The sequence below is a fragment of the Vicugna pacos genome, chromosome 5 (assembly GCF_048564905.1).
Source record: "Vicugna pacos chromosome 5, VicPac4, whole genome shotgun sequence".
In the NCBI taxonomy this organism is placed as follows: domain Eukaryota; kingdom Metazoa; phylum Chordata; class Mammalia; order Artiodactyla; family Camelidae; genus Vicugna; species Vicugna pacos.
Window position 1 is genome coordinate 16,306,408 of NC_132991.1, and position 22,532 is coordinate 16,328,939.

At 35.5% G+C, this 22,532-nt stretch overlaps 1 protein-coding gene across 3 annotated transcripts in view; it reads right to left on the minus strand.

Annotated features, from left to right (window-relative positions):
• The window catches only part of ZRANB3 (zinc finger RANBP2-type containing 3), a 199,843-nt gene extending 178,192 nt beyond the window's left edge, over nucleotides 1–21,651 (minus strand). For all 3 annotated transcript variants that reach the window (XM_072960898.1, XM_015243277.3, XM_072960900.1), the window contains exons 1-2: nucleotides 21,420–21,651; nucleotides 4,060–4,227 (exon numbers count right to left, since the gene is read on the minus strand). In XM_072960898.1, coding sequence (XP_072816999.1) covers nucleotides 4,060–4,220 — 161 coding nt within the window. In that variant the 5' untranslated portion in view covers nucleotides 4,221–4,227; nucleotides 21,420–21,651. The remainder of the gene's footprint in view (nucleotides 1–4,059; nucleotides 4,228–21,419) is intronic.
• Between the last annotated feature and the right edge of the window lie 881 nt (nucleotides 21,652–22,532).

A 22,532-nucleotide genomic window follows, 5' to 3' on the forward strand; every position in this document is an offset into this window, starting at 1 on the left:
TTCAAAATCTCAGGAGCCTCAAGCAGCTAACAACTACTGAATTGAATAATATATACATGAACATCTCCATCATGGCAGAAAGTTCTATTAGACAATACTTATCTAGAAAGATACAAACAAAATTACTTGATTTATGACAAAAGTGACGCTCTAGTGCAGTGAGGGAAAAGCTGGTCTCTTCAATAAATTGTGATGGATCAATCATATGTCCGTATACAAAAGTAAACAAATAAATAAATAACCAATCAGTCCACCATCACCCCTACATCATACCATATACAAAAATCAATTCCAAGTAGATTGTAGATTGAAATGTGAAAATAAAACAAAAAAATTTATAAGAAAACACAGGAAATCATCTTCACAACTCTGGAGTAGAAAATAATTTCTAAAATAGAATGCGAAAAGTGCCAGCCATAAAAGACCAATACCAATAAAGAGTATTTAACACAACACTAAAACTGAGAACTTCTGCTTATCAAAGGGCACCATTCAAATAGTGAAAAGGCAAGCCATAGGCTGAGAACACTCATTTACAACACATATACCTGACAAAAGACTCACCCAGAACATAAATCTGATAAAAGACAATGATAAGAAAAAGGCAGGCAGCAACTTTATAGAAAAACGAATTAAGACATGGATATCCAACAAAAGAGGATATCCAACTGGCTAACAAGCATATGAAAAGGTGTTAAATTTCATTTGTCATCAGAAAAATGTAAATGAAAATTCAATGGATACCACTATATTCCCACCAGAATACCTAAAACGTACTTAAAGATAAGCAATATGAAGTATTGGTGAGGACGTGGAACAAATGGAAATCTTACACACTGTTGATACAAGCATAAAATGGTACATCCACTTTGAAAAATGTTTGACTAAGTTATAAGTTGAATTGTGTCCTCCAAAATTCGTATGTTGAAATCTTACCACCAATCATCTCAGAATGTGACTTGATTTGGAAACACAGTCTTGCCAATGTAATCAGTGAAAATCAGGTCATTAGGTGTGCCCAAATCCAGTATGACTGCTGTCCTTATAAAAAGGGAATTATTTTGACACAGAGGGAAGATGACATGCAAAGACACTGGAAGAAGATAGCCATTTAGAAGCCAAGGAGAGAGACCTGGAATAGAGCCTTCCCCCACATCCCCAAGAAAGAGTCAACTTTGCCAACACCTTGATTTTGGAATTCTAGCCTTCAGAACTGTGAGACAATAAATTTCGGTTGTTTAACCCACCCAATTATGGTACTTCGTTATGACAGCCCTGGCAAACTCATACAGGCAGCATTTATTTAGTAGAGTATATGCATATCCATGACTCAACAATTCTTCTGATATATGCACAACAGAAATGTGTATATATGTTTACCAAAAGATCTGTGTAAGAATGTTCACAGTACTGTTATTTGTAAGAGCTCCAAACTAGAAAAAATCCAACTGCTCATCAACAGTAGAGTAAATAAATAAATTATGGTATTATTTACACAATGGAATTTTACATAGCAACGAGAATGAACCAATTAGAAATATATGCAACACTAAGGAAGGATCTCATGAGGATGTTGAGTCAAAGAAGTATATGTGAATAATTATAATGATATAGTTGAACATGTTAAAGTAATCTGTCCTGTGAGACATCATGGTATTACTTTTGGAAAGGAGGGAGGCAGTAGTGATCGGGAGGGGACAAAAAGAAGGTTTTTGGAATGTGGGTGATGTTGCATTTCTTAATTTTGGTGATGACTATACTGTGAAAAATCTTCAAGTTGTATGCTTATAATCTACACACTTTTTTCCATGTATGTTATACATCATTTTTAACAAGTTCTCTAAAAACTAAATAGGTGAGTTAACAGATCAGGACAGCTGAATCATAAACTGTAAGAGAGATCTTTAAAAACAGCCATAATGTAGCACAAATAGACACAGAAAATAAGAGACATTAATGGAAGCATAGGATAAAGTGAAAAGGTCAAGAATGAGTCTAATTGGAATTGCAGAAGATAACAAAAAGAATGGATGAGAATCAATATTTGAAGAGTAAGAATTTTCCAGAATCAAGATGACACAAATTCCAGATTTAAAATGTACAATAATCCCAAGCAGAATAAACAAAAAGAAAACCATATAGAATAAATTATAGTGAAACCATAGAACTCCAAAGACAGAAAACTTAAAAATCAGATACAGATAAAATACTGTGGAGGGTGTAAAGAAAAGGGGACCCTCCTATACTATTATTGGTGGGAATGTAGTTTAGAGTAGCGATTATGGAAAACAGTATGGAGACTTCTTAAAAAATTAAAAATAGACTTACCACATATCCAGCAATACCATTCCTGGGCATATATCTGAAGGAAACTATTTTGCAAAGACACTTGCACCCACCCCAATGTTCAGAGTAGCACTATTTACAATAGCCAAGACATGGAAGCAACCCAAATGTCCATCGAAAGATGAATGGATAAAGAAGTTGTGGTATAGATACACAATGGAATACTACTCAGCCATAAAAAGGAATTAAATAATACCATTTGCACTAACATGAGTGGATCTAGATATTATAATACTAAGTGAAGTAAGCTAGAAAGAGAAAGACAAATACCATATATCACTTACACGTGGTATCTTAAAAAAAAAGACAAACAAACTTATTTACAAAACAGAAACAGACTCACATAGAAAACAAACTTACGGTTATTGGGGGGCAGAGAGAGTGGGGACAGAAAAAATGGGGAGTTTGAGATTTGCAGATACTAACTAGTATATATAAAATAGGTAAACAACAAGGTCCTACTGTTGCACAGGGAGCTACATTCAATATCTTATATTAGTTTATAATGAAAAAGCATAGGAAATGGCATATATATATATATATGTATATACATATATATATAACTGAATCACTATGCTTTACACCAGAAACTAACATAACATTGTAAACTGACTATACTTCAATTTAAAAACAATAAATAAATAATAAAATCAGATACAATAAAAAGATGATCAACAAAGGAATAAAAATTACAGATTCCATTTGTTTTGGAAATTTTTTCAACTCACAGAGAAGCCAAAAAAGATACAATACAATGAACACACTTACACCACACAAATGTTAATATTAAAATGCTGTTAATATTTTGAATAACCCACTCAAAGTTTCCCCAAACATATACATGTCCTTCCCTTTTGGGAAAATGTAGAAATTAGGCTGTAGATAGCAGGATTCTAAATCCCAAAATTCTTTATCATGTATTTCCCAGGAATAAGAACATTCTTCTACTCAACTACAACACCACTACCACATCTAAGATAATCAACATCCACTCAATAATATCACTCTAACAGGGTCCAGATAAAATTTTCCCCACTAACCCAAAAATGTCCTCTAAAACTTTTCTTTTTACTTATCCAGGATCTAACAAGGTTTATGGACAAGTTTCAGATGTTCTAGCTCTTAGGTCTCTCTCAATTTAGAACATTCTCACCACTTCCCTTGGTTTTTCATGACATTTAATCATTTAAAGAGATCAGGTCAGTTGTCCTGAAAAAATGACCCACATGTTGAACTCATTTGACTGTCTCCTCGTGATTATCAGGTCAAGCATTTCCAGGAAGAACACCACTCAGGAATGTTGTATACCTCTTGTGTATCACATTATACCTGTAGCTGTACCGCTGTTGGCAATATGAACCTTGACCATTTTGTGTAATTTTTCCATCTGTAATCAGTAAGTCACTTGTAGGGGTAACATTTTGAGACTTGGGAGCACACTTTTAAAGGCAACTATGAAAGCCAGAAGACAGCAGAATACAATCTTCAGAGGGCTAAGAAAAAATTGGTTATTAAAGTAGAGCTGTAATGCCAACTAAATATCTTTCAAGAATGCAGGCAAAATAAGACATATCCTGAAATTATCTCATGATCCAGTAAAAAGAAATTAATGAGAACACTTTGCATACACAAAAAGAATTTTTTCAGAGAGTTGTTTTTCATACACTTGCCCGGGAGTTAACATCTTAGCATGTCTAGAAGAAAGTACCTTACCTGCCATCTCTTCTGAGGGCAAATGTGATGCCATCTTTCTGGAAAGGAAGCAGCTTTGCTCTTAGTTTGTCAGGCAAAAAATCCAGCTGTTTGCAAGATTCACTTGTCAAACAAGCAACCTGAGGTGTAAGAGGCTTTCTTATGCTATGACCTTTGGGCATGATGATCCTAAAAACAAAAAAAATCACAAGACAGAGAGGTAGGTGAAATAGATATTACTAGGTATATTAGAGAATTAAACATAAATAATAATATTAAAATACTTATCAGTAGCCTTGATATATGGTCTACATAGATACTACCTGGTTGAATCATGTGTCCAGAATAAGCTATTATGAAAATTCATAGTACTGAGTCCAAAAGCAATTACTTAATGCAATTCCCAGAAACTAGCATTCTCTATTTCATTTGTATTTCTAATTGAGCCATAATGAAGCCACATCCTTGTTTTAAGTAATAAATGTATTATTGAAAAGTTATCAGGGGAAGGGTATAGCTCAGTGGTAGAGCGCATGTCTAGCATGCATGAAGTCCTGGGTTCAAGCCCCAGAACCCCCATTTAAAAAAAAAGAGAAAAGAAAAGTTATAAATCAACTAGATCTTTATAGTAAATAATTTTTTAAATAAGAGATGTATTTATTATAGAAAGATGAATCCTTTTATAATTAATCCTTTCATAGATGTATATTTTCATATTATAGTAGCTATAAGGAAAAATTGCACTTTAAAAAAATAAAATACAAAGACATTAACTCCAAATTTGAAACAATTAAATTAGCTCATTATTAAATGAGATATTTTTAAATATTAAAATGACTTCTTTAATCACTTGAATCCACAGCATAAACTCTGCCTGATTAGCAGTTTCCTCACCAGTTTCCACAGATATAATTTTAACATTTTACCACATAAAAATTCCCTGTATCTGTAAATTCTCAGAACTCAGCAAGAAAAAAGGCCCAATTAAATCAGTGAACTATAAAGCTTTTCTAATAACACTTTGTATTTAGATTGAAACTTTCATCTGTTTACATATAATCTCATTTCATTTTTAAAACAAATTTGCTTTCTTCCTCCATTATTTGCAGAATGATAAAACTTCAGCCTCCCTCACTCCCAAAAAAGTGATCAACCTCTGTGTCCAATGTTTAAGACTCTCAGGAATTAAGCAACTATTTATTAATAACAAATAGGTACTACATGCCACAATCTGGAGAAACAAGAATCACATCCCTGCAGAGCTTATATTCTTGAGGGGGCAACTGAAAATAAATAAACAAGAAGATTGATTACAGTACTGTACAAATGTCATGAAGGAACTTATGAGGGTAATGGCCACTTTAGGGAGGCTGGCCAGGAAAGGCCTCTCTGAGGTGATACTTGGTCTACAGTCTGAAAGGATGTGAAAGAGCAGCCAGGTTCAAAGTTGAGAGAAGAGCACTCCAGGCAGACAGCATAAGTGCAAAGACCCTGTGTTGAGGAAGGGCTTGGTGTTTTCTAGAAACAGAGAGGACAATGTGATTAAACCAAGGAAGAGTGAGACAAGCAAGAGTCAAATCACAAAAGGGTTGGTAAGTCCTTTGGATTCTACTCCAAGAATAAAGGGAAGCCAGACCAGAAGCAGGAGGGGGGTTTTCTCTTATTTACTGTGAGACCCTGGTCAGGCAAGCTCCTGGAAGTAAAATTCACAGAAGTGTGAGGTCCTCCCAGTGACTGGGTTCCCCTGTAGTTTTAAACTCAGAATTGTCTGCACTGAGCCTCCAGCAGTTTGTCAACCCCAGTTTAGGTTCTCCTCCCCCATCACTGGTTCTCAGAGACGGTTCAGCTCGAGTTTCTACTCTGCGCTTCTACAATGTAGAAAAGGAGTGGTGAGAGGGAACATCTTTACCTTGTACCTAATCTTAGTAGGAAATTTTCAAGTTTTGCATCATTAAGAATGATGTACTGCTCTGATGCATAGGACATTTCCCACAGAGCGCCCTTCTCCAAGGTGGAGAAATGTAACTAACCGACCTAAAAATACGAATAGAAAGACAATATGAGGCATTAGAGGAGAGTATCTTCCAGGCCAAGACTCAAGATAGAATCCCAGAAGGAGAAATAAGTGATGAGGAGACAGGTGATTTATCTGAGAACAAGTTTAGAGGAATGATGGCAAAGATGTTCACAGAAGTCAAGAGGAGTATAGATGCACAGAGCAAAGTTTTTTAGCAAAGAGCTGGAAAATATAAAGATTGCTCAAACAGAGTTGAAGAATAAAATTACTGAAATGAATAACACACTAGAAGGAACCAAGAACAGACTAAATGCAGAAGAACGGATCAATGAGCTACAAGACAGATGAGTGGAAATCACTACTGCAGAACAGAAAAAAGAAAGAAGAGTGAAAAGAAATCAGGATAGTTTAACAGAACTCTGGGACAACATGAAGTGCACATATATTTGCATTACAGGGGTCCCAGAAAGAGAAGAGAGAAGGAAAGAACCTGAGAAAATAATATCCAAGACATGGAAACAACCCAAATGTCCATCAAGAATGACTAGATAGTACAGAAATAGACTCACAGACAGAGAGTACAGACTTGTGGTTACCAGGAGGGTAGAGGGTGGGAAGGGATAGACTGGGATTTCAAAATTGTAGAATAGATAAACAAGATTACACTGTATAGCACAGGGAAATATACACAAAATGTTATGATAACTCACACAGAAAAAAATGGTGACAATGAGTGTGTATATGTCCATGAATGACTGAAAAATTGTGCTGAACACTGGAATTTGACACATTGTAAAATGATTATAAATCAATAAAAAATGTTAAAAAAAAAGAATGACTAGATAAAGAAGATGTGGTACATATATATAATGGAATACTATTTAGCCATAAAAAGAATAAAATAATGCCATTGGCAGCAACATGGGTGGACCTGGAGATCATCATTCAAAGTGAATTAAGCCTGAAAGAAAAAGAAAAACGTCATATGCTATCGTTTATATGTGGACTCTTTAAAAAAAAAAAGAAAGAAAAAAAAGGACACAAATGAGCTACTTATTACTTAGATGATTGATTTCTTGAATATGTGTAAACACATTTGATTGTCCTTTACAATCGGATTATTGCATTCTGTTGATTCTTATTTTGTGGTTGGCTTTATTCCTTTGATAACTATGTAAGTTTAAAAAGCTAAAGCTCTAAACAGTTCTTAGAAGCAATGAACAGTACATACATGTAAATTTAAAATGGTTTTATCTCTCAAGGAGTTGCTCTTTCTAGAACAAACTTTGTTTACTGCCCCCCAAAAAAGAATGAAGGGAAGCCAAAGGAGCTGTGCTGTCATATACACTGTTAGCTAGATGTAGTTATTTAAATTTAACTACAATTAAAAATTCAGTTCCTTAGTTGCATCAACCGTGTTTCAAGTACCTAATGATATAGTGGCTATTATACCAAATGGTCCATATGTAGAACATTTCAGTCTTCACTGCAAGTTACTGGAGAGTTTTAAGCAAGGGAGTGACACAATCTGACTTACATTTCAAAAACTATCAGAGGAGGACAAAGTTATCAATAGAAAGACAGGGAATAAATATTCCTATAGGACCTGACCAGTCCAAAAAGTCCCCACTGCCTCAGTAGGCAACTGGATTTAGAGGTGATTTATGACTCAGGACTGTCTGATAAGGTCCTCATAAGCACCAATGAGTCAACATCCCTGGTACCTTCTCGACAACAACAATAAAACCCTGAGTAAAGAATAGAATAGACAATGGTTCAAAAGGAGGAAGGTGCAAAAGCAAGAAACCTATTATCAGGCTGCAACAGGCAAGGCAAGGGTCATGTCTAGCAGTGGAATTGGAGAGATTTCGGAAATGTCTCAGTGGTAAAGCAAACAGGACTTGCTGATGGAGTACATGTGGAGAATGAAGCAAATGTGAAATCACAATGTATATGTGAGATCACATCATTTAAGAGTGAAGAAGTTGTACAACTTACTGAGACATTAAAGACTAAGGAACAAATGGACTGGGGAGAAAAAAAAATCAACAGGTCTTTTAAGAATATATAAAGTTTGAGATGGCTATAAGATATGAAGTCTAAATGTCAAACAGACTTGGAAATACATGAGTCTGAAACTCTAGAAAGAGAACAAGGGTGAATACACACATTTGGGTATTGACATGGGACAGTAAATCTGCATCATTTTTTGAAGCTACCCAACATCTGGTATCCCTGCTATGTTTAGAAACTTCCTCACATTACAAATATAAGTGTGAGTCAGATGTCACCTTCCAATAGTAAAGCTGGAAATACCAGATTCTTGCTTTCCCAGCCTGCCTTACAGCTACTGAGCTTGCTAATCAGATAAATCTGTTCTAGACTTTTATCTAGAAAGTGAAAATTCAAAGAGCTAGGAGTAAGTGAAATCCATTCTGGCCAGGGTAGGAGCAGCAGAAAGAGCATGTCCACTTTCCAGAAGTAATAGGGGCTCAGAAGCACTTTTCAGGGCAAGTGGTATGAGGGATATCATATTTTAGTGAGGAACACTGGCAAGAAGCTAAGAAAAATACACAAAAACTATTTTCCTATCTATTATCTTTGCTTTTTTTTTACATTGTAAAAAAGTTAAACAAATATTCCAAGAAAAAAATGTGTCTGCTAAGTTGAGGTCACATTGCAACTTATGTGATTTATTTTATGAGGACTGAATCAGATACTATATTTGTAAAAATAAACAATGCAACTAAAGCTATCTAAAGAAAAATTTGTTTTAATAAAATCGTAAGAGAAAAAATAACTGTTTAAATATGAAGATAAAAGAAGTCTAAAACACTATGAGACTGTTCAGAAAAATTTTCAATTGAACTAAAAACTATGGTGTGGTTGGCTCACTGATGATTCAAATAGGTACCTGGATATATAAAGAACTTGAAAATACGTAGTGGTACAATTTAATTAACAGAAAATGAAAGTTTTAGTTAATACTCAAAATAGTCATTTTTAAATGCCCTTTCCCATTTATACTTTTCTAAAGTCTAAAAATTTTGTTATATTAAAAAAAAACAACTCATGTAGGTCAGCCATACAGGTTTATCTGCTGCAAAAGGTCCATTGTAACCAACATTACATTAATAACAAGAGACTCAGGCTTACTGTTCTTTCTCAAGTATTAAGAAACTAACAGTTATAATAAACATGTCTCTCTAATCATGAAAACTGTAGAGGATTTAGTTCAGAGATTTAGCAAAAAACATTTTGTTCAATGTATATGTACTAGTTTACTTTCAGTAAGGTTGGAGGGGCTATTAAGATGGAATGAGCAATAAATAACTATTAATACCATGTTATTAAAATTATCAACACAACAACTATTGGTTAGGGAAATTTAGTGGAAGCAAATCTAGCAGAACTCATTTTCTAATCAATTCTTTTGAAAAGCAACACCTGAGAACAGAATAAAGAAATGTTTTTATTCTTAATCTTTTAGGATCCTTTAACCTCAAGATGGCATTTCTGTAATCAATTGGGAACAAAGTAAATTCAATTGGAATTTACTAATGCATTCTTAAGTAAGTGGTGGAACTGTGTTGAGGAGAATCAAGTATTGTTAAAATATACTGCCAAGAGGTTTATTGTGGAAATAAGCAAGTGGCTGGTCAGAGAAATTTTGCACTTTGAAGAGATAATTTTGTTATTTTTATTTTTTAAATGAAGAATTTATTGGATGGAATTTACAGCAGAAGAGACAAAGAGAGAATAAAACAGAGAAATGACAAAGAGAGAACTAGAAGAGACTTTAAATGTAAGTGAAATAAAAATGGCAAATAAAAGAAAAAGATTATCGTACTGTATTTTAAATTAATAACTATATGCTGCTTTAAGAAGACACATGTTAAATAGGAGGACTCAAACATTTGATGTAAAAGAATGGAAAAAGACATATTATGCATTCCAAAACACACCTGCTATAGCTTTATTAACATAAGACAACATATGTTGAAGGCTAAGAAAATTACTAAGGCAACAAAGGGCATTTTATAATAATAAAAAATTTAATTTACTAGAATGATAAACACTGCCTCAAAGTATATAAAGATACAAGTAAAAACAGACAGAAATAAAAGGAAAATTTGAAAGAAACAAAGAATAGCCAAATCTATAACTATAGTGGGACATTTCAATACATCTCTCTCAGCAACTAATTATAAAAGCAGGTTAAAAATCTATAAAGATATTTAAGATCTGAAGAACACAATAAACAAACCTGATCCATTTGATGCAATGACAGAAATATTCTTTTCAAGCTCATTCAATGAAGCTAGCCTAAACCTCATTTGACAAGCTCATTAGAAGAAAAAATATACACAAGCCATTTTCTCACATTCATCAGTAAACAAAATATGAGGAAACCAAATACAGCAGTAAATTAAAAGACTAAGATATCAAGACTGAAATGGGCTTATTTTAGGAATGTAAGGCTAGTTCAATTTTCAAAGCCCAATCAATAACAAGCTGATCCTAAAATTCATGTGGAAAGGCAAGGGCCAGAATAGCCAGAACAATCTTGAAAAAGTACAAAGTTAGAGGACTTACACTTCCTTTTTGTAAAACTTACTATGCAGCCATGTAATCAAGACAGTGTAGTACTAGCATAATGACAGACAGATAGATCAATGGAATAGAATTGAGAGTTCAGAAATAAACACTTATATTTATAGTCGTTTGATCTTTGACAAGGGTGTCAACAATTCAATAGGAAATGAATAATCTTTTCAAGAAATGGTGCTGGGACAACTAGATAGCCACATATAAAAGAGTGAAACTAGACCCCTAACTCACACCATACACAAAAAGTAACTCAAAACGATCAAATACTAAAATGTAAGGGCTAAAACTAAAAAACTCTTAAAAGAAAGCATAAGAATAAATCCCTGTGACATTGAGCTATGCAATGGTTTCTTAATACAATACCCAAAATAAAAGCAACAAAATAAAAAATAGGTAAATTGGTCTCCACCAACATTAAAAACTTTAGTTCTGCAAATAATACCACCAAGAAAATGAGGATAATCCATAGAGAGGGAGAAAATATTTGCAAATTACATCTGACAAGGGTCTGATATCCAGAATATATAAGAACAATTACAACTCAATAATAAAAAGACAACCCAATTTAAATATGGGCAAAAGATCTGAATAGATATGTCTCCAAAGAAGTTACATAAATGGTCAAGATGCACACACAAAAATGTTTAACATCATTAGTAATACAAAAACTGCAAATCAAAACCACAATGAGATACCACTTTATGCTCATTAAGACGGATAAAATAAAAAAGACAGATAATAACAAATGTTGACAAAAGTGTGGAGAAATTAGAACTCTCAAATATTGCTTGTGGAAATGTATAAAAGTATAACTGTTGTGGAAAACAATATGGCAGTTCATCAAAATGTTAAAGAAAATTACCTTAAGACTTAGAAATTCTGCTCCTAGATATACACTCAAGAAAAATGAAAATAGACATCCACAAAAAAATTTGCATACAAATTATCATAGCAGCATTATCCCTAATAGTTAAAAAGTGGGAACAACCCAACTGTCTATCAAGATGAACTGGTAAAGAAAATGTAGTATGTCTATACAACGGAATATTATTTGACAATAAAAAGGAATGAAATACTTATACATGCTACAACATGAATGAACCTTGAAAAAATGCTAAGTGACAGAAGCCAGTCACAAAGAACTACATATTGTGCATTCATCTATATGAAAGGTGTTGACTAGGCAAATCCATACAGAAAGCAAGTGAGTGGTTGCCTAGGGATGGAATCATGGGGCTGGGCGGTGGAGTAGAGGAGCAGAGAACAAAGAGAAACTGCTAATGAATATTGGGTTTCTTTCTAGAGTAATGAAAATGTCCTAAAATTAGATCATGATGAGGGATGATCAGAACCCTATGAATATACCAAAGAATTGTGAAATGAGTGAATTTCATGGTTTTATTTTCTGGTGAATTATATATCAATGAAGCCATTAAAAAAGTACATTGTAAAAAAACAATGTAATTCAAGAATAACAAAATAAAGAAAAAAATTGATAAGATAATCTCAATAATGGGGGGAGAAAAGTATTTGATAAAATTCAAAATTCATTCAGAGCAAAGGTTCCATGTTACAGAAAAAATAGGAGAGAATTTACTTCATACTATGAAAGGTTTTTACCAAAAGCCTTGAGCAAACATCATACTTAAGGTAAAATGTTGACAGTTTTTCTTGCAAGGTCAGAAAAAACACAAATATGCCTACTATCTGAAAATTTATTTAACAGTGGAATCCAATCAGGTGAATAGAGTAAAAGGAAAAGCAGAAAGAAAAAAATTTAATTTACAGATAACATAGGATTATGTACACAGAGTAAAATTAATCTAGCAGATTTATAGCAAATTTAGTAAGATTAATGCATATATATGATCAATATACACAATGCACCAAATTCCTCTATCTAGGCAAAAATCAGAAAATAAAATGTTAAAATTGATACCATTCTTAACAACATCAAAAAATTCAAATACCAGAAATATCAGAAAGAAATCTAATAAAAAGATGTGCAAGATCTATATATGGAAACTACAAAAGATATGTGAGAAAAATTAAAGATTTAAATCAAAGTGGTAGTCCTTCTTTGGAACTCATTGTTATACACTGTAACTCATTATAGTATCAAGAAACTCTTAAGATGATGTCATGACACTGAAACATGAACACCAGCAAAAACAGACCCAGTTATACTGAAGGTGGGGATAAAAGTAATATTTCTCAAGTACTTTTGAATTAATAGTGTCTATTACATGCCAAGAACTTGAACATGGGCTATCTCCTATAATCTTCGTAAGAACTCTACAAAATAAGTGCTGTGTTCTTGTTCACAGATGACTACACTATGCCATTCAAATGCAAGGTTGTATGGCTATAAAGCCTCCAATGAAGTAAAGTCCCTCACAAAGATTTGAAACACAAATAAAATAAATCAAGCAAACAAACAATTCCTGGCTTGATGTATGCTTCTAGGAAGAAGGAGTATACAGTCACTCGGAAAAATAGTTTTACAATTTCATTCAAACAGCTATATATGCAACTACCATATGACCTAGCAATTGTACTCCTGAGCATTTACCCTAGAGGAAAGTTACATCAAAACTTATGTTCACACAAAAATCTAAATATGCATGTTTACAGTATTTCTATTCATAACAGGCAAAAACTAAAACCAACCCAGCTATCCTCCAATGGGTGAATGGTTAAACAAACTGGTATATATACACATCATGGAATACTATTCAGCAACAAAAAGGCAAAACTGATACGTACAAACAAACTGGATGAATCTCCAGAGAATTATTCTGAGTGAAAAAAGCCAATCTCAAAGGTTATATGTGTTTCATTTCATCTATATAATACTCTTGAAATGATGAAATTATAGAAATGGAGAACAGATTAGTAATTCTAGGGGGTAAGGTGGGGATGGATAGAAGATGTTGTGACTCTAAAAAGGCAACATGAGGGATCCCTGTGGGATGGAAATGGTCTCTATCTTGATTGTGTCAATATCCTGGCTGTGATCAAGTAGTATAGTTTAACAAGATGTTACCACCGGAGGAAACTGGGTAAATAGTATGCAGGATCTCTTTGCATTGTTTCTCACGACAGCATATGAATTTACAATGATCTAAAATTAAAACTGTAACTTTAAAAAATGAAAAAGCAAACACTCTGGCTTAACACATTTCAATGAATCTGAAAATATGGGATAATGATGTACAAAAAAATAAAAATCCAAGAAGATCATGCAGCTAGTGGTAGAAGTAAGACATATTATCTGGGTTTTTGCTCCCTTTTCAACACTAGACTAGTTCCAAGAGATGAGAAAGTATAAGGTGCCATGACTGGAGTGCATGGCTGAACTAATGTGGAAATAAAGTTCACAGGAGACATGGCTGTCCAGGAACTAAGAAACTAACATGCATCAGCTGGGCCGTACGTTTGAATGTAGAAGTCAGAACGTACGTGGACATAAAGGCAAGTTCAGGTTGGGGGGAGGTATAGCTCAGTGGTAGAGTGCTGTTTAGCATGCATGAGGCCCTGGGTTCAATCCTCAGGACCTCCTTTTAAAAAAAGAAAAAAAGTAAAAAAAATGCAATAAACTGAATTACCTCACCCCCTCTCCAAGACAAGTTCAGGTTATAGCAGGGAAAATGGGGACACAGTTTGCAGAGTGATTAAGATTAAAGGGGATAGTTTATTAAATATGGATTAAGGCTCCATATTAGGATTTTAGGGTACCAAAACACCCTAAAAAGTTCTAAGCTAGAAACAAGGCCTACATATGGAAAATTCTTCCTAATGCACAGTATCAAGCAAATCTTCTGTTCAACTTGAGAACAAAGTCAGTTAATTTAGATAACTAAATTTTATAAATTCATGATAGTCAAACAAAAATTGTTAGTGCAAATGGTCCTGATTACTATAGCAATTTAGCTACATGGACACACCAAGTAAACACTGTGAAGATACAATATCTTAAATGCTGGGTAACCTATGATGAAAGACTTGATCACTCACTTCTCCTCCCCTCCCATCCACTGATAATAGGAAGCAGGTGGACAGAGGTGAGGGAGGAGGGCTAGAATCTAGTAACCTCAACAAATATCTTTCCAGAGTTAAGTAAGTACAGAAACATGTATTAACATAAGTAATTCCAAGTTCCTTATTAGAAATAGAAATTTAACTTGAATAAACTGCCAGTTCCCAAAAATGGTGAATATGTTGGTCTACTGGACACCCCTGCTCTAAAGTACATGAATCTGGAGGGGAGGGTATAGCTCAGAGGTAGAGTGCAGGCCTAGCATGCATGAGGTCCTGCGTTCAATCCTCAGAACCTCCGTTAAAATTAATAAACCTAATTACTTCTCCTCCAAAAATGAAACAAACAAAAAAACAAAGTACATGGATCCATAAAGCACAGACATACTCACACACAGTCTGATTATGAGTTTGAAGAGGTAGTCAAAGAAGATGTCTCATCTACTCAAATATCTTCAGTGATTACAAAGTCCTTTACTCAATCACAGAAACTCTTCAGATTTGATCTGGACTCGCAAATGTACCTATTTCATATTTTAACATACTCTATGCTTATATGACAGTGTACATTCTGCTTACATGTTTTATCTGATAAAGCTGTATTTATGAACTGTCAGCAAGCTACAATCTAAATTTAATAAATTAAAATCACATTTTGTCAGTAAAAACAGAATATTCTAAAATGATAAAAGATCAAGTTCAGTAAATTATAAAATTATATATTTTAAAAATCACTTACGGGGCTTTAAAAACTGCCATATGTTAATAGCTAATTACTTTAAAAGCAAAGACACTAGAATCTTTCATTCTAAAGACAACCGTTTTCAGAATAACAAAATAACTTCCACTTATTGAATGACCTCTTTCTCTGAGGCAGTACACTAGAAAATTAAAGAAAATCTCCTACAATTCTCAAAACTCACAAAGATAAGTATTATTATCTGCACATTAAGGACATGGAAAATGAGATTCAGCAGTATTAAATAACTTATCACCAGTACTGGTGATATTGTTAGGCAGTTAGAAATGAGCACTGGGGAGGGGGAGAGGAAGGGGAAAGGAACAATCCAGAAAATGATAGTACATCTGCACTCAGGATAAGGGACTCCAGAAACTTTTATTTTCTCTAAATGAGGGCCAGCAAAAGAGGCCAGCTAAAATTAAAACGCAGCAGCTGCGCATAAGAGAAGCACCTGGAGTAACTTGATCCAATGCTCATTATAATGTAATTAACATTACAGTTTGAGCCTCCTCCCTTAGGTTTCTCTGTGTGCTTCTAGAGTAAGAACCTGTCCAAAAGGGGATAGGCGTGCCAGAGCACAAGGAACCTGAGCTGTCAATCACCCTGATCACTCAAAGAACCTGAGCCTTTAATCAATCAATCACAAAAACGCCCCTAAGCCAGGATCCAAGACGGAAAAACAAAGGAGTGGCGCCATTTTTCCTCTCTTGAATTGGCTCGCTCCCAAGTGTAAGGAGTGTACTATCTTTCACTACTTTTTTACTTTACTAATAAAAATCTTGCTTATATCACGCTTTCTGCCTCTCGTTAAAAAAATTTTTTTTTTTCGGGTGACTAAGAACCGAGGTAATTCCTACTTCCCTGTTCCCAGTAACAATATTAAGCCCAGAGCTCTCATTGGTCTAATGTAAAAGTCCGAATTTTTCCATTATGCAACACTGCCACTTAAAATCACTCATTCAACAAATTACTAAGTGCCTGTTATGTACTAGGCATTGCAGAAGGTACCAGTACACAAAGATGAATTTGCACCAATGTAGCCTCACCTCCCAGCTCAATCTGGGGTGGAAATAAGAGATATAAACAAGTGCAACACAATACAATAAGCGCTATCAAAGAAGTATATATGAGAATACCTATACAAAAGTGGGTGTGCTGACTCCGTGTAACAAGCAGTCAAAAAAGGCTTCACTTAGGAAAAAAAATGCTTGGTACATGGTACACCTTATTTAAATATCTCATGTAACTCTTAAGTTGAACCTTGAAGGAAGAGTGAAGTTAACAGACGGAGAATCAAGGATATTCTAGAGAGAAAGAAGCCATATTTGCAAAAGCACAAAGTTTCAGAAAATCATAAGCCACTTAGTATAGCTAAAGAAAAAAAATAAAGATGGCTTTGTGACAAGCAGTAAAGACTTAAACACAAGACAGATTAGGGAGGTTCTCATATGCCATGCTAAGAGTTCAGACTTCATCTTGTAAGAAATCAGGAGCCTTTCCTAAAGTTTAACCAAGTCGCTATTCTACAAATATTCCCTGGTCAAATTTGGAAGAATGGATGTCGGGGTAGGGACAACCTTTTAGCAAGCTACCACAAATAGTCCAGGTAATACAATTTATAATCTCTTAGCATCAGGCTACTACATCTAATTACCTACATGATATTTTGGATATCTTATAGACATTTCTAGCCTAAATGTCCAAAACTAAAGTCTTGATTTCTCCACCAAATTGTGTGCTCTGTGACCAATCTCAGTAACAGTACAACCATACATGTTACTCAAACCAGCAAACTGGGTTCATTCTTGATTTCTCCTTCTTCCTTAACCACCAAATTAAATCCACTTGTTATTAATTATTCCCAAAATATATTTCAAATCCATTCATTTCTTTCCAGTTTCACTACCCTCACCCACCTCAAGTCACCACTGCTCAACTGGAAAGCTGCAGTAGTTTCCAACTGGACTTGCCTACATTTTCTTTAGTATTAGTTGGCTTCCTTTAAGCACTTACTAGGAATGACAATTATTTTCATCTGTTTACTCCCTCCAAACAGAAAGCCTTGATAATCTCAAGACCACAGTTTTGTTTACTATTTTTTTTTTTACTTCAGTCCTCTAGGATCAACCAGGTCAACAGAAACAATATTAACAAAACCTAACCCACACTTATTATGCCCCAGGCACCATTTCAAGTGTTTTACATGTATTAACTCACTGAAGCCTCACAATGGCCTGTGACTGCTTTTATCTCAGTTTTTACAGATAAGGAAAAAGGCACAGATAGTTAAGTAATCTGCCCAAGGTCACCTAATGAGTTCAGGGCAGAACCCAGAATCGAACCTGGGCAGCCTGGAGCCCATCCTCTTGACCATTACCCTGTACTTCTCTAAGGAGATGCTCAATAAATATATCCTGACCAAAACAAATGAGATAGAGTAAAGAGGAACAGATTTAGGGGTATGTTGAATTTGAAGTACTCTGAGAAGGCTATGAGGTAGAGCAGGGTAAGTAGTTATAAATTATAGGTAAGCACTCTGAAGTCATCAGGGCCTACAGCAAGCCACCTATAAAATGTAAACCTCTGTATAAAAAGTGATTCTCTAATTTAAAAAATCAGATGCACTCTTAAAATGTAACCATTTGGATCCAACTCTGTAATAAAAACACGTTGTAACAAAGCACAGGATGCCCCCATTGAACCTTTACTGTACCTATGAAAAATTTTGTATTGTTAATATGAAATGAAATACTTGCCTTTCAGTAGTATTCTGTATCCCTATAAATGTCAAACCTGTATTTTGTTAAAATATAAAAGTGAGGATATTTATTTTTAATTTGACAAAATGACACCCAAATCAACTTAGTAAAATACAAGAAATGTAGGACTGACAAGAAAATGTCTAAAAAAGTGAAAGCACACTTTACCTGCCAGATATTAAAACATATTATAAAGTTACAGAAATAAAGATAATGGGTATGGTACAAGTCAAAGAAAAGACAAAACAATGAAAGAGAACAGAATCCAAACAAAACCAAGTATATATAGACTGTGAAAATAAATTTAAAAACAAATATAAATTATATACACATTTTATCATCCAATGTTGAATCATCAAAAAGCTTTTGCTAAGCATCAAAAATAAACTAGAAACTAAAAAGGAAAAGACAAATTTCAACATTAAAATAATTTAAACTATGTCACAGAAAAATAGCATTAAAAAGTTAAATAGATAAATTGCAAAATGAGAGTAAACAAAATACGTGAGAAAGAGTTAAAAACATCAGAAGTAATTTCTTTAAATTTAAGAGACTATGATAGTCTACTCAGAAGAGATTGAACAGCAGTACACAAGGAGATGCTCAACATCAACAGAATTCAACTAGATAGAATTAAATGAGGGACTGCTTTTTGCAATCCGATTGGATAGAAGAGAAGATGGGAAATGGGTGCTCTCAAACACCTTCGGTAGAAAAGAAAATGGTAACAACCATTCTGAACAATTTAGAAATTACACAGTATTTGGGGATAAATAATCCTACTTCTAAAAAGTTAGATTTAAGGGGTAATCAGGCAAGCATACAAATATGGTGCTCATGACAGCACTGCTTTTAAAAGTTAATTGATTCAGCAATCCTCCTTCTGTGTATATATGAAGAAATAATTGCACCCATTTTAATGCTGCATTATTCACAATAGCCAAAAAGTAGAAGCTGCCTAAATGTTCACTGGCAGATGAATGGATAAGTGAAAGATGGTATATGCAAATAACGGAATATTATTCAGCCTTGAAAAGAAGGAAATCCTGTCGCATGCTACAACATGGATGAACCTTGAGGACTTGATGCTATGTGAAACAAACTAGTCACAGAAGGACAAATACTGCAGGATTCCACTTATATGAAGCAACCAAAGTCAAACTTTTAGAAACAAAGTCAAATGGTGGTTGCCAGGGGCTGTGGGAGGGGGAAAAGAGGAGCTGTTGTTCAGCAAGTGCAGAGTTTCAGTTCTGCAAGATGAAAGTTCCAGAAATCTGTTGCATGACAAGGTGCATATACTTAACACTACTGTACTATATACTTAAAAATGGTTAAGATGGTGAAGTTTATATATTCTTTACCACAATCAAAAGAAAAGTTAATCAAAAATAATGTAAGTATCCATGAGCTAGGAATTGGTACATTAAAACATACAATGTAATACCACATAGCCATTAAAAATGATAATCTCTTTGTAAGAGAGAGATCTGTGAGGCTATCCACCAAAATTTAATAGTGGTATCTCTGGGTAACAGGATTACAGATGAACTTTACTTTCTTATGTTTTCCTGTTTTTCAAATACAGTAAGTACGTGTTATGTGATGCCAAAGGATAGCTCAAAAGACAAAGTGACTGCCACCATTAATTCCAGAATCCTGGGATGGAATTTCACATTTCTCTGTATGTATCTGGCATATATTGGGGGATTAATGAATATTTCAGAGTCAGGATGAGCACTGGTTAAGAGCACAGGAATGAGACTGATCTGGATATGAATCTCAGCTCCAAAATTTACTGATCAAGGGTTTAAAATCTCATTGAACTTCACTAAGTTTCAATTTCAAGTATAAAAAGTCACAGAACAATACTTGAGGATTGTTGCAGGGAACATGTACTTAAAGCACTTGACATCATTCCTGACTCAGAAGAAACACACAATAAAATGATGGCCATTGTTACTATTTGTTGACTTGAGCACTGGAAGAGCTCAGACAAAAAAAAAAACAACTAAGCATCTATAGAAGACTATTATGCTAAATTGTAAGAAATTCCCAACTGCGTTAAAAGCAAGAAACAAGACTTTGGTGGATGTAGAACAGTGGCCAAAAGGTATGATTTTATTCCTATATCTAAAAGGATTACACTATAAAATTAACCAATTAGTTAGTGCATAAATACCACTCAGGAGATTTGGGCACAGACTTAGGGCTTCAGTTAAAAAAAAAAAAAAAGAAAAAATATGCTTATTTTAGTCCAGAGATAGAACGGAAAATTAACTAGCAAAACATGACAAATGAAGATTTGACTTAACTTAGAGATTAAAAGAATGAGTAACACGAACATTAATTTTGCTTGGCCTCTATCTTCCTCACTACTTTTGGACAAGGAGCCTTTTTGGCACTATTCTTCCCCCAAAGTCTGGTATAGAGCCTAATACAGTACAAGTACTCAATAAATATTTACAAGATGATTCATAAGAGAAAGTCTCAGTGAAACCGCAGGAAAATTTGAGTTAGAATTTGAGGAAATCTCAGTCAAAATGATGGGGAGCTTAAGAATGAAAGCTATCAGGCTTACGGAGGGAAGGCTTTTTCTGGTAACACCTGCATCTCCTTTACTCAATGAGTTTCCCAAGGTACCGCAAAGGGAATGTCAACAGCAAAAATACACTCAACTTTGCACCCCAACAGGGGCAGAAACCAGGGTCGAATGTGTTAAGCTTATTAGGCTTTTGGCTCCAAAGTCTTTATAATGATCTGTATTCATCAGTTGGCACCCTGTCAACACTTACTTACTCACTCAAAAAAAAAAAAAAAGTAATGGGGACCATTCTTAAGTATCAATCCCTAGCCCCACTACTTCTGTAGCTTTTCTTCTTCGAACCAGCCTTTATAAGTTTCTAAAAGTGGGAGGAGTTAGCTCAGAAGTTTTGAGTTGGTTGTTTTTAGTCAAACAGAAGAGGTGAAGGCTTTAGAGGCACCCCGCACAAATGTGCGGGTGCAACCTAACAGTGAGCAAGTCAAAAGACAAGAAAAGTGGGGCTCTGGGATTGAAGACTGGGGTGGAGAACGACGCTCTAGACTTGGGGGCTATCCCCCCATCCCATTTCACCCACTCTTTCGTAAAATGCAATTGAATTCCATTCCACTTCCTATCTCTTACAAGAAACCCCCAACTTGCCCGCCACATCACGGCACTCCCCGAAGGCCACACCTGGTGCACTCGCTGCAGAATCTCCAACTCCCGCCACAGGTTTGGCATGTGTCCTCCTCAAAGCGGAAGTGACTTCAAAGGGAGAAACTGAAAGTAGGAGAGTTCAAAATACCAGTAATCTAAAACCCCTACAGAGTTCTGAGAAAACACTTCCCGACTACCTTTCCCTCCTACCGCTTCTCTCTTCTGTTAGGCGAGCGAAAAGGCTTCACCACTGCGGAGCGACTGGTTCCCCGCCCCAAACTCTAAATCATTGAAAAGCCCTGTCCTTTATTGGCCAACGAGGCGGCATGGGCACCTCCCAGGAACTACAATTCCCGTCAGGCCCCTCGGGAAGCAAACGGAGAAAAGGAAACGGGCGAGAGCAAAGCACGTTGGGAGCTGTAGTCAGCTGCAGGCCGAAAAGGGCAATTACCCCGCCTTTCCCAGCTGAGGCTGGAGAAACCAGGTGTTCGGCCTTAGAACCCGTTATCGCCGAGGGGAGGAGCGAAGCCCTTAAGCAGCATTCCCCCACTTCCCCTCAAATGGAGGATGAAAATTTTCCTTTATTCCTATAAAGCACTGTAAGTACTCCTTGAAGAAACATGGTGTCTTTCCAATACCTCCAGGTCAGTAAAAACTCCCAGAACTCCCCAACCTCAGGCTCCAACTCGTGGGAAAAGGTGGCTCTTTTACAAGTGGGCAAAATGGCTGTCCTCTTACGTTTACCATTGGTCGGGCTTTGCGTCCTTCAAGGGCGGTTACTTACCGCCGATTGGCTCTTTTTCCCTGGAGGGTGGAGAAAGACCTGGCAAGGCGCTCCCGCGGCCGGGGAGGAGATGAAGGGGTGGAGAGAAGGCAGTTTGTTCAGACGTGATTGGATAATGCTCATGTCAATCGGAGGATATACAACCTATGATTTGTCGACTGACCCTCAGCGAGAACGAAGAGGCGGGGCTAGTGCGTGGTGGGAAGGGGCGGGATTCTGCCAGCCGCGGCTGCCGCTGGAGCCGGTGTCCGGGCTGGTGATGGGGTTAATTCCCTTTCGTAAGACTCTTACTTGCACCCACCCAGCCCCGCCGTCGCCCCGCCGCGCCGCGCTCCAGCCGTCTCCTCCTCCTCCTCCTCAGTAAC